The 11,976-nt window shown below is 49.6% G+C and overlaps 2 protein-coding genes across 2 annotated transcripts; both read left to right on the forward strand.

Moving 5' to 3' along the window:
• Nucleotides 1-226: 226 nt before the first annotated feature.
• CSUI_005899 (uncharacterized protein) lies at nt 227-8,986 on the forward strand. Its single transcript, XM_068066066.1, has 4 exons — nt 227-775; nt 2,444-4,517; nt 5,896-6,252; nt 7,841-8,986. The coding sequence occupies exons 2-4, from the start codon at nt 3,710-3,712 to the stop codon at nt 8,722-8,724; spliced, it is 2,049 nt and encodes a 682-aa protein (XP_067921955.1). The 5' UTR covers nt 227-775; nt 2,444-3,709; the 3' UTR covers nt 8,725-8,986.
• A 1,411-nt stretch (nt 8,987-10,397) lies between these two features.
• On the forward strand, nt 10,398-10,812 carry CSUI_005901 (uncharacterized protein; the record flags this gene model as incomplete). The annotated part of the gene is made up of 1 exon (XM_068066067.1): nt 10,398-10,812. A coding segment is annotated over one exon (219 nt), but the record flags the coding sequence as incomplete, so codon positions are not given.
• Nucleotides 10,813-11,976: the final 1,164 nt, after the last annotated feature.

The raw sequence follows: 11,976 nt of genomic DNA on the forward strand, positions 1-11,976 counted from the left end.
ATACATATATATATGTATCTCTGAGCGGCCTCACCGTAGCACTACAGCTAGTAGGGAAAGCTCGAGTGGGAGTCTACATGAGGTCAGACAGTATGCGCATTCTGTTAAACTATAGATATCTATGTATGTTGGCACGTATGTATGTTTCAGAGTCTTTCTCCTTCTATATGTATTCTTCTTGGGTTGTCTCCGTTTAGCAGATCAGAAGTCTTCCCCCCCCCCCCNNCCCTGGTACGCTACATCTCGGTGTCCTCTCTTTATCCTTTTTTGTTCTTGCAGGTTTTCAGAGACGTCGCTCTCTTCAGCACAAAACAAATGGAAAGGAGGCATCGTCGATAGAACAGCCTCGAAAGGAAAGACCGTCTAAAGACATCGGCCACACCGGTCAGAGACACAAGTTCTGTCCGAGTTTCCTCCGTTCTCCTTGACCTGCAGGCTCAGAAAACGAGCTTGCTTCTCAGAAGAAAACACAAAGGAAGAAAAAGAAAAGATCAGTGTAGAAGGTCGGGGGGAAGCAAACATGAACGTACTTCATAGTTGGAAGGAAGGTTTCTCAAGACTCCTATCTACCCCCTGTGTGTCGATTGACTCAGGGTGTTGATGCAGTCTGTCTCGAAACTTGTACAGGGATATCAAAATGAAACTTGGGACTCATCGAGTGACTCCTTCTCCTGTTAGTAAGCTATCCGAGAAGGAAGAGAATCCGCATGAAATAGAAGGATTTCCGCAGCTAGAGAGAGTGTCCTGCGAAGCAAGGGAGCAAGAGTGGTGACGAAAACTTTAGTCTGTCCGTCTGCGGATGTGTAGCCCTGCTGACAGTGAAAAGTACTGAAGTTTTCAGTATTAGAGGATTCAAGTTCTCTTTTATAGCAGCCCGGAGTAAGAGAGAAGCCAGCTAACTGTGGTAAGGTGAGGGTTCAGGCACACCAGATGAGGAATGTAGAAGAGCAAGAAGCGAAATAGTCGTAGCTATCAGAGCTACGACATTTATAGTTCCGAGAAAAAGTGACCACTTTGGTAAGGTCTGGAAGGGAAGTGGATGGCAGGATACCAGGACAAAGAGGAGTCCGATGCCTTTCTGTTCTTCAAGTTTCCTTTACGAAAGAAACGCAGCTTAGAGAAAGAAGGGTAGAGTGCGTGTGCACACCTATGCCTTCTTGATAGGTACTCAGCAGCAAACCGCTGCCGTCTGAAACGAGAAAGTTCTGAGAATGAAAATGGCCTATCGATCCCAGCAGCAGTTCTAGACTCTTCTCCCGGTCTACGAACTGTATAAGTAATGGTTGGGAGTGATAGACACGAATACATTCTCTCAGCCTATCAAGGGGCAAAGGATCTTCGGCGACTTCCAAACTACCACGAGTACAGAACATACTATGAAACGAATTCATTCCTTGGTGACTCCGTCTATCACGGTGGCTACTTGCGAATAGCACCGAACCATTTCCGATACTCGGAGAAAGGAGAGAGATCGTCCTGTCAAAACACTAGGGCATCTCGGCTGTTGAGAACAGAAGCAGAAGATCGCATCTTTGGTTCTTTGTGTCTCTCCCGCTTCCGTCACCAATGAAGGCCGAGCAACCAGTATGCTGAGAAAAAGGGGAGACGGGTTTCAGAATTCTTTCCTGATCAACAGGCCATACAAAACCTAAGCATGAACTCCTTATTTTTTCATAAACCGGCTTTTCTGAAAGCGAGAAGAGCGGTGCTATGCTCGTTTTCGCGTCCACAGCTCGCTTTGCTGCGATTTCAGCAATCTCTTGCTTTAGAGGTACTGGTTAGGCGCCATTCCACTTTTGAGGCGGCCTACTTTTCCTTCCCCATGAAGAGCCCCCCGATCTGAAAAATGAGAGAGGTGCAGCCCCCGCTCCGTATTTTAGAAAACTTCACCGAATTATACGTTTATCATGACAGGAAGCGTACGGAAAAACGTTACTCTTCCCTGCCCCGTCCTTCATTAGCTTGAAAACGGGTGTTTCGAAACGGACATCCAATCATCCGCCTAGCGGAGAAGGACGTTAAACAAGCAATGATAGCCTTTTTTCAGCAGCTATTCTTATTTTCCTAAAACATCTTGTGGCGACGGCAACAACTTGCCGTCCGAGCCCCGTGGGACTGGGATCTTGGCTTTAGGCCGCCACTCAATCACTCACATTTCCTGTGTGCCTCACCTGTACTTGCCGTTCTTTTCATCTGTCTCTCTCAATCAGACGCTTATCGCAGTAAGAGGGACAACAAAAGACGACACGGGGGGGGCATGTCTGAAATCCTGCTGCGCAGCAAATAGGTTCCTTTCCCCTGTTGTCCCCTCTTCCGCTTTTCCGCGCGGTGCCGACTGGGCCTGGAGGGCCATCGCGCCTTCCCCGGTATTCGGCGCCATGGGGCCCCGGTCGCGGCCGCTCGCCGGCATGTGAGACCTGCTGGTCGGTGTGGACCGCCATGTGGGCTTCTGATTTCTTCACCTCGGCAGCAGTGCAGTGTTCTTTCCTTCATGACTTCCAATCTCTTCCCTAGGAATCCTATCAGGTTTCTCTGTCGTGGGCCCTACAGACAACTGAAGGAAAAACTGCTAGGGTGGGTGCTGCCTCATCATCGCCATGTATTCACCCGACAGCAGCGCCGCTTGGATGGCGGTCAAGTGTCCTTAGAAGGTCGTCTTTTTCTTCCAGTCCTTCCTTTGACTCGATATCCTGCAATGCTTTTCGATTTTTTTTGTTGGACGGCTTGAGAGGACTGCAGAATGGTCGAATGGGGCACTTCTTGAAAGGACCTTCCATGAGTCGATGCTAAGCAGCCTATGAGGGAAACGCTAGTCAGTCTGCTTGCCGGGGGGTCGCACGTCGAAGCCGTGTGTTGTGTGGCTCACTTTTTTTCGAAAAAACAATCTTGAGCTTGACGACAGCACGTCCGGAGGCCCCACGGCATCAAGAGCGAGACTGTTCGCTTGTAATTGGGCGACCCCTTCCTTTCCCCTGGAATCCTGGCAGCGTCCGGGATAAACACCCGTTCCAACGTGTTTGGTTCATTTGCTGCAGCAGGGAAGAGGAGACTGAATTATAGTACCTTTCTCCTCTTTTTCGTCTTCCGGGGTGTTGGCTGGAGAGGCAGAAGAGTAGGTGGGGTTAAGATCAGACTTCCTTGTAAAGTCTAGAACAAAACATGAGTGAGTGACTGACATTCCTGAGCAAAAAGAAAAGAAGCGGGTGTCAGACGCTTCTTACCTTTTCCGTGCTGACACGGTCGTAATTGGACGTCATAGAGAAGCAACCGTATCTGTCTGTTTCGTGGAACGTGGCGGTACGGGATCTTCTCTACAGACTATGAAGAGGTGGACAGTTAGTTATTTAGTTAGCAGACAAGCAGGAGACACCACGGACGACGTATATGTTGCAAATGTATGCGTTGTTTTGATGGGAATATCAGGTGAAGGGCCCAGTCGGTAAATTCATTCAAATAGGTCTGATTGTCTCATTGCCAGTTATGTGAACTGGTAAGGTGTATGTGTTAGGACGACAAGGGACAGTTTGAGAGGGTCGGTTGTGGGTGGATTGCGGAGTATAGCTGATTTCTATACCACCGAGTATATGATATTCTGTGACTCGTCGTCCCCTCGACATTTCTACTGAAGGACTCACGTGAATCGAACTCATCTTTTCTCTTCTTCTCAAACTCGTAGTCTTGTCTTCGTTTGATTTCTGGAGTCATCAGAATGATGTGGATCTCCTCTGGCTCCTTTCCTTGTTCCTTCTTGGCTCAAGGAGGTTCCTCTCGCCGTGGCTTTTTTCTCCTCCTCTTCTTATTTGCCCTATCTACCCGCCGATGGGTGACAGAGAACTCGTCTCCTTCTGAGGCGGTCGGGATCTTCGTAGGAGTCCTAGGGGGACATATAACTCAGTTCGTCGTTGAAGCTCCAGATGCTGAAATGAGGCATTCCAAGGTATGGAAGAAACTTGTCAGAGGATACAGAGAACTGTTAGATGAGGAATCCAGCCGTGGTGATTGGATACCTGTGAAGGGTCCCTCTGACGATGACGATGATGACGATGCCTTCTCTGCAGTCAGCCTTCATGCTGTAGCTCGTTTTCCTATCAATTCGGAAGTTGCAGCAGAAGAAAAACTAGGAAGCCTTCTAGGTCGTAGACTCCCTGATACTTTGAATTCACACTTTAGCTTAAGACAGGAAGGCGGACGATACATGTGTCAGAAGTCTCCCTGGGTTGTTAAGGTGACGGTCGATCGTGTAAGCAGGGCAATGGGACCAGGAATGGTGAAGTACTGGGACGTAACGGTTCAGTATGATATGGGAGGTAAAAGAGGAGAAACCGCACAAGAAGAGCTCTTGAAACTTCCTACTGTCCTTCCTTTGACCCTCAACAACCTCATTTTCAAAGAAGGAATATCAGAAGCAGAAAGCCAACCTGTCGAAGGGACGGAAGCGACACTTGCATGTCTCAAGGAAAATAGTGAAGTTCTCTTTATAACGGATGCCGAGGATGATGAAGAACAACATATGCCAGGTGAGAGAGAACATCTCAAACTCACAAGGCTTTCCATGTATAGCCTGTAGGTGCTCGTTCATACACATGTATGTGGATCATGTGGAGATAGAGAGGGGGAGACAGAGAGAGACACTGGAGGGGTGTGGGTTCTTGAGTTCGCTATTACTGCAATAGCTAAAGGAGCCATAGGAAAACAGGAAGACATAGATGTAAAGAAAGAAAGATAGATAGGAATGGTGAATACACGATACTTCACTTATGCTTCTGCACACAAAAACACACCTCCTGACGTGTCCCTACAGCAACTTCACTGTAAGGCAACTAACGCGTGCCAAAGAAGGTCGCTGGTGGAGTCCACCAAGGCAGAGAAAGAGGGGAATAGGCAAAGATATAGACGATCAGCTATAGCGAAAGGGTACGGCTTTGAAGTTTCTCTTGGCTTCCGGTTAGACCGCCATCTCACTTCTCTCTATGTCCTGTCATCCGTGTTTCTCCTTCGCTCTCCCTGTTTTTCTAGTGCGTCGTCCTCACAAGAATGATGGATGCCTAGCCGCGCAAGGAAGTGGCCGGTTGCTCTGTATCTGTAGAACTCTTGAAACTGGGAGAACGGCATCGATCTCTCTCGTGTATATGAGCTAATGATCAGAAGTAGCCTAGCCCCTGAGCCCCCGCACGCGATGATCTTGCAAATACGCGAGTACCTGTCTTGATGAGTATGTATGAATATATTCATGTATGTATATTCATCTGTAAACATACATGAAGATATTTCTACGCAGTTACTGCACATGTGCAGTGAATGAGTAAGGCGGTCGTCCCCCCCCCCCAATGTATCAAGTACGATCATACATCTGTCCCTGTGCATGCATACGCCCGTATACAATCGCTTCGTGTGTGAATGTGATGCTTTCCCATTCTACAGTGCCTTCCTCCTCTGTCCGTATTTCCTCTCTACACTTCCCGTGAGAACCACCTTATTTACGTTTCCCCAGTGCTCCCTCCTCCACCCATAGCCCCAATGTCACTACATATGTATAGTAAAGCGAGAGAAACAAAGATATGAGAAAGATTCAGCGGCAAACAGATATGAATACCTCCGCCGTTCTGGTGGCGTATGAGGCAAGCTTCACTCACGCATGCATCTATCACTGACAGATGCAGATAACGCAGCTTCCAAGTACAATGTACAGTATCTTCAATGAAGACCAAACAAGCGCAGGGAATCTCGTCATGATTGTGAGGATTCATACACTTGGGTATTTCTACGTCGCATTTCAATTAAGAAGCCGTGGCGGTGAAGGTATTGATGATAATAGCGGTGGTGCTGGTAATGCTGGCCGTCGTCGTCGGTTTCGCTTCACAGTACTTCTGTTTTTTGCTCAATCGTGTTCTTTAGAGCTGCAGCCGGGCCCCTGGAGCGCACGCGCCCAGATCTACTCCGTCCCTGATCCTCTTACTCCGTTCGGAAGAAAATACCACGTCGGTATTATTGATAATGTGGCAATCACCATGCCTCCTCAAAAATCTATACCCCTTCCCCCTATGAGATCTCTACCGTCTCTGGAGCTCCTTCTTCAACTTGAGTTAGCCTCTTTACAAAGCATGGAAGGACCCGGGGAAGAAAACGGAGGAGGAAGAAGGAAGGGAGGTTTGGGTGGAGCCCCCTGTTATCTGCATCGGGGGGCCCTATACTCCGATCCGGTTCGTCTTGATTGTCGCATATGGCATGACCGGTCACTGAAGAAACCACCTCGTAAGCCATCTACACTTCCTTGCTATGCCTGGTCTATTCAGCTGTATTCTCTCGCCAAGTGAGCAAAAAGATAACCAACAGTACGTATATATATATATATGTGGACGTATTCTGCGTATCAATGTCACTGTAGTTGCATCTATCTGTCTGTACGTAGGTAATGATATATATCCGAGGTCTGAAAGTACAGACTAGGAGCGCACTAGGTGCACGTACGTTCGGGAGCTGTAGCTTCTTCGCATGATACTTGAATTAGGAACCCAGCCCAACTGCGAGAAGCACAGGGCGAGGAACAGACAGTTGAAGAAGAGCGTAGTACAAGGTACTTCCCCACTTGGAGAGAAATCTACATACGGGATTCTCCCGATAATGTGCGAAGTACTGACGCCCCGCATCTATACATCGTTGCTCTCATTCTCCCGCCAATATCGGCTTCTCCCTTCGACCGTCTAGTTCCGGTAGCCTTCCACTGAAGAAGGGCGGGATTCAGCGATAGAGGTAGATGAATGAGTTGGGTTATCTGTGAGCCACCCAGAAGACAGCTGTCCTCAGTAGCGGGCTGCTGTGAGAAAGGTACACATACATACCGCTACGCTCACACCTCTTCAGGTTCCCCTTCGAAACGCCTCCCATCATTTTCTACGTACTGTTTTAGCCCACGGGGCTAATGTTCTTATCTATCTTTGTCGCAGCGTCTGTACACGTTTGATTAACATCCATGGCTCTAAAAGAAAGAACCTCCTAAATGTATGCCAGAGTTGTCTTTCCCTACATGGATAGTATGAAGTCTCCCTCACCTGCTTTGTCGTCTGTGTTCCTCTCTTCCTGTCTACGAAGGACTCCCTTGATTGAAGGGAACGTGGCTGATTTGTTTGCCTAGGATTTCTTTTGTTAGCTCCAGTCACCTTAGGGTGACAGTGCTTCCACCCCAGTACTATGCTGTTGTGGGGAGGTGTACACACTTATCGCTGCTAAGCTCCACATACATCGTTTTCACGTGTAGAAGGGCTGGGTGCAACGCAAAGAGGCCCGCACAAAGCTCCACTACCTAGTACCGGGGCGACTGTCTCCTTTCTCTGTGGGACAAGGTTGAACGCTAGAAGCATCAGCAGTGGAGTCGAGACTAGGCGAGGGGTCGTTCTTATTCACCGTAGTGTAGTAATGATCTTCTGGAATATATACGTCATTGTATGTCGGCCTCGGTGCTGTCGTCTCGCTATGTGTGTTGGTTGTTTGGTTCCCTGCTACTGCTAGTGAGTTGAATTCTAACCCTCCTTCTTCATCTTATTGACAAGTAACTATGCTCCAAGGAATGTATAGATCTATGGGCGGCTCGTAACTTCATTCTACCACTTACCTGAGGAGGTAGTACAGGTGTGGAGAGGTCAGTAAGAATAGACTGCATGCAGAGACGTTTTTCTTTAGTAACCCCAGTAAAATGATGCCGGAGTCTTGTTTTCTAAGCGCGGAGGACCACATGTGGACACTGCGAGCCATAAGGTGCAACTTGGGCGTGATAAACTAAGAGAAAGAAAGGCTGAAAACCTTGAGGTTGTTTGACGTGATCTCTTTCTTTTTTGCCTTTCAGTATGGAAGCGTGCCTTGGGGATGGCAACACCCTTTCTGTCCGTCGGCGTCAGTGCAGGTTGGAAGGCAGTCAAGACGGACACAAGAGATTACAATAGGATGGTGAAAGTCACCGTAGATGAAGGTAAAAGTGAATTGTCAGATATTTTGAGAAGCCATAAACTAACAGGGGCAGCATTGAATGTCAGAGCCAATTTCGGATTCCAAGACATACCAGAGTCACGCAAAGCCGTGTTAGAACGGTTGTCGAGTCAGGCCGTACAGAGTTATGCCAGCAGTTATAGTGAGGATACAAAAGAGGTAGGTCCCTTCACCTTCTCCCCGGCCGCCGGAAGGAATCCAGATGGAGACAGGATAAAAGTGACTCTCGATCCAAATAAACTGAGTTCGCGGGATCGCTCGGCATTGGGCTATGCTCCTGGGAAGACAAGCCAAGCTCTGACGTTCGAGTTGAAAGGGCCCCAAGGCGCCAATGTATTTGGAAGAAGTGGAGATAACCAAGAGAATAGCAGTTTTCTCATCCTAGGAGAAAGAGACGACACGAAACGGAGCAGCAGGGAGAAAGAGAGCAGTTCGTCTTCCGCTGGTAGCACTGAATCACGAGGCATGTTGAAAAGTATATACCACGCGACAGTCACTGAGCCAACGCGAGAAGCCAGAAAGGAGTTGTGGAAGGGTGTAGCTATCACTGCAGGCACTGCAGCTCTTACTGCCGGTGTGAAGTTTGCGTTCGACTGGTGGAAACAACGAAACGATTTCAAGAAGAAGCTGAAGTTGATTCAAATACATCGAAGTCAACAGAAGTACGTGTCGAAGTTTAGGGTCAAGATTGCCAGCGCCGAGGACAGGCTCCTCCCTGAAGCCCCAGATGATATCATGCATTAGAGAAAAGAGCGTTTGAGACGGTCAGCATTTCCTAAGCTTGTTACTACGCAGTCAGGTCTCAGGTTGTTGTGGTCTGCGTACTCTCACAACTGCAACGTTCAAGTAGCAAGAATGTGCGAAGTCAAGGTCACCCGTATCTGGCCGTACAGATGACACACGATACCTGCTTGCCTTCTGAGTGGAGACCATTATTTGAAGCCAGCCCGACAAGCTTCCGAAGAGGTTGTTCTCTCTCCCAACGTGACTGCTTTTTATCGTGCACGCAAGTCGTCTTCATATTTTCGAATTGCGCTGAAACAAACATCCTGAAGCCTAGCCCCATGACGAGGCGCACATGCGTTGATTTATGTGAACAACGCTGGAATGGTTGAATGCGAGATAAGCAGAATGAGAGCCTACAGTACCGCCGGTCTTTCAAGAAGCACCAAGGACGACGAATTTCACGTTTCCGGAAAAGCTGGGATCAGTGTCGCTACCGTGTTTCCTAGAATTGGCCTCTAGCAGCTGTGGCCTTGATTGCTTCGTCGGACAGAACGGTATCCGGTGGCGAATCTGTGATCTTAGCTGTGTATGTTTATTCTAGCTGGACAGCTTTGAGCACATCATCTGATGAGAGAACGTTTCGGAATCGGAACTCCCCCATGTTTCTCTCCTGTCACGAGTCTGATGGTAGTACCTGTTGGTACGGAGGCACTCAGTTGGCTTCGCACTTATAGGACGTCTTGCGGCAGTTTGTTTCCCACGTACCAAACGGTACCAGCTGTCCTCGCTGGGCATAACTTTGTGAAGATGGGACGAGCACGCACTGCTCTGTATCTAGAGAAAATGGCTGACTACATTATTTGTTAGATTCGGCGAAAATCCGGGGACACAACGTGAAAATGTCGAAATGCGGAGGGTTGATGTGGTGGCTGACGAAGTGGACAACTCCAACCTTCGGCCCTGGGTTTTCATCTGCTGCGTCCAACAGCTTCCGGTGCGGCCGGAAGAAACAACGAACAAGGCCGGGGGCAACTGCGCGGAGCTTGACCGTGTCTAGGCCTCTCCCGGCCGTAAAATCCCGAACAAAGAATCTGGAGTCGAGTCTCCAGGGCCCCAAGTCGTCATTCACTCGATCAGGAGTCAGAGTAAGGCCGACTTGCAGTGTTAGGATCCCGTCGTTCGCCACGCCGACACGGCTACCTAACGAACCTTTGGCGTAACTGCTGTGTCCTGTTTGGACAACGCGTACTTCCCCTCAGCCTTGGTTTCAGTATTCTTTGTGGACCTTCGCCCTCTGACCCTCGTCTCAGGACACAGCAGTTATGCAGCCGAGGCGAGCGTACACGTTTGTGAGAAGTATCCACAGCCGGTCCTCTTCCAAGTCGCCTGCAGACTCTTTGCTCAGCAGAACACCCTCTCCCTCCTACATCCTTCGAACAAGACGCACCCGCACACTGAGCGAGTCGCGCCAGCCATGCTGGACTGTGTGGTATGTTGTAGCGGGTCACGTACTCCCATAGAGCTAAGTGGGTGACCTCAAGGGGCCGTCAACAAGCAACAGAAGAGTGACGCTTTTTGTGGCCGACTGCTTCCGGTTCTTCATTTTCCGGACACGTGCGTCCTTCCTCCGCTCCTCGAGTACCCGGAGCTCTCTTTTTCTAAAAAAAAAGTCGACTTCCCCTGCAACGTGAACCGCCGCAGTAACTGCAAGGAACCACGAAGCGACTCCCTTCAGAAAATAGCCGAAAAGGCCTCTCCTCCACTCTGGCCCAAATTCATTGCTAACCGGGTGACGCAGAAACCAGAAGGCCCTATGCAGATTGGAGGGGTGAACAGCATCTGCCATGCCCAACGCTGTCGGGCTCGATATGCCTCGCTGCTCCAACGAGTTCGAAATTGTAGTCGTCATTAGGTTTGGTATTCGATCGTCTCGGTTCCAGCGAAGTCCTTGCAATATTAAGCCAAGATACAGTAAAGCTGCCGCACAAGACAGCACACGTGTTAGCTTCTGCTCCCGCTTCAGGTCCCGCCTCTTCTGAAAAAAATCGCGCATATCTAGAGAAAGGACAGACACGCAACGCCGCCAACGATGCTAACCCGCCGGCTAAGGACTGTCGCGGTAGCTTTTCATGGAGGTCTACAAAACTTGACTCTGCCCGCCGTTCGTGGTACTGGAGGATGTACAGTAGCCTGCGCTCATAGTAGGGAGACCTTCCAGCACCCGTTCCCGAAAGTCGTCCCACTGCGTTTTCAGCGCTACTCGCCTCTGCAAGTACGCCATACCCGGTCGTACAGTACTGCCCCCCGGGCAGCCAAAAGGCCTAGGCTGAGCGAGTGAAGCAACACCCCCCTGCATGCTGGCCTCCGCGCTTGGCGTCGTACCTGTATATCCATCCATTTCTTTCAGGGTGTCGCACGTCAGGGTTAACGGAGCACGTTCTCTGCTTCTTTCGAGTACACAAACTGGTCTACGTTTCAGCAGGTCACGAGCAACGGCAGCCACCGAGTGGTTGTTACTATTTGAAGATGCGATGAAGGTGAAAGTTTCAGAACCCGTGATGCTCTGAAACAGAGGTGGGACACCGTTGACGGGTTCATGAACTGCGAGCCGAGTGATGAAGATTGGAGAGCCACGTCTGTGCGAAACTGTCACATGCGTGCTGAGAACCTGCACCTTGACTTTGAACGCATCTTTCCTGAACGCTGAGGCACACACAACGCGGGAGGCTAAAACGTTCAGGCTCACCCCCCAGGTAAGAGTAAGAACCCGTGATGGTCTGGAACAGAGGTCGTACACTGTTGTTGACCGGTTCACGAACTGCCGGTCGAACCAGGAAAGTTGCTAAGCCACGTCTGTATGAAGCTGCCACACTGTCAAGTGAGTTCCGAGAACCCTGACTTGGAACGCATCTCTCCTGGATGCTGAGGCACATGCAACGCCGTTGCAGCACTCTACCATCTTTCCAGCTGACCGACCAAGGAGCCAGGTCATAGACAGCATCTCCTGAAGCTGCCTCCGAACAATGGTGTTGTTCATACACTCCCAGAAAGACACGATTTCATGGGTAGTCACACGACACGGGAATCGGGACATGCCGGCACGTATCCGTACACGAGTGTGCAAGTCCATCCTGTTACGAAGCTGAAAGCGTCCGTCATTCAGCTCATTCTTTGAACGGCACAAGCAACGCACCGTTAGCAGGACACTGCTTGCCGACGCATACGGGCTCAAGGATGAAGTAAGACAACAGCACACAGCTTCGGCAAGTC

The sequence above is a fragment of the Cystoisospora suis genome (genome assembly GCF_002600585.1).
Source record: "Cystoisospora suis strain Wien I chromosome Unknown contig_2923, whole genome shotgun sequence".
In the NCBI taxonomy this organism is placed as follows: Eukaryota; Apicomplexa; class Conoidasida; order Eucoccidiorida; family Sarcocystidae; genus Cystoisospora; species Cystoisospora suis.

Coding starts and splice junctions, on each gene's coding strand:
- CSUI_005899 (XM_068066066.1), top strand. CDS start 3,710: ATGATGTGGATCTCCTCTGGCTCCTTTCCTTGTTCCTTCTTGGCTCAA. Junction 4,518..5,895: donor TGAAGAACAACATATGCCAG/GTGAGAGAGAAC, acceptor CGTGTTCTTTAG/AGCTGCAGCCGGGCCCCTGG. Junction 6,253..7,840: donor GTCACTGAAGAAACCACCTC/GTAAGCCATCTA, acceptor TTTGCCTTTCAG/TATGGAAGCGTGCCTTGGGG.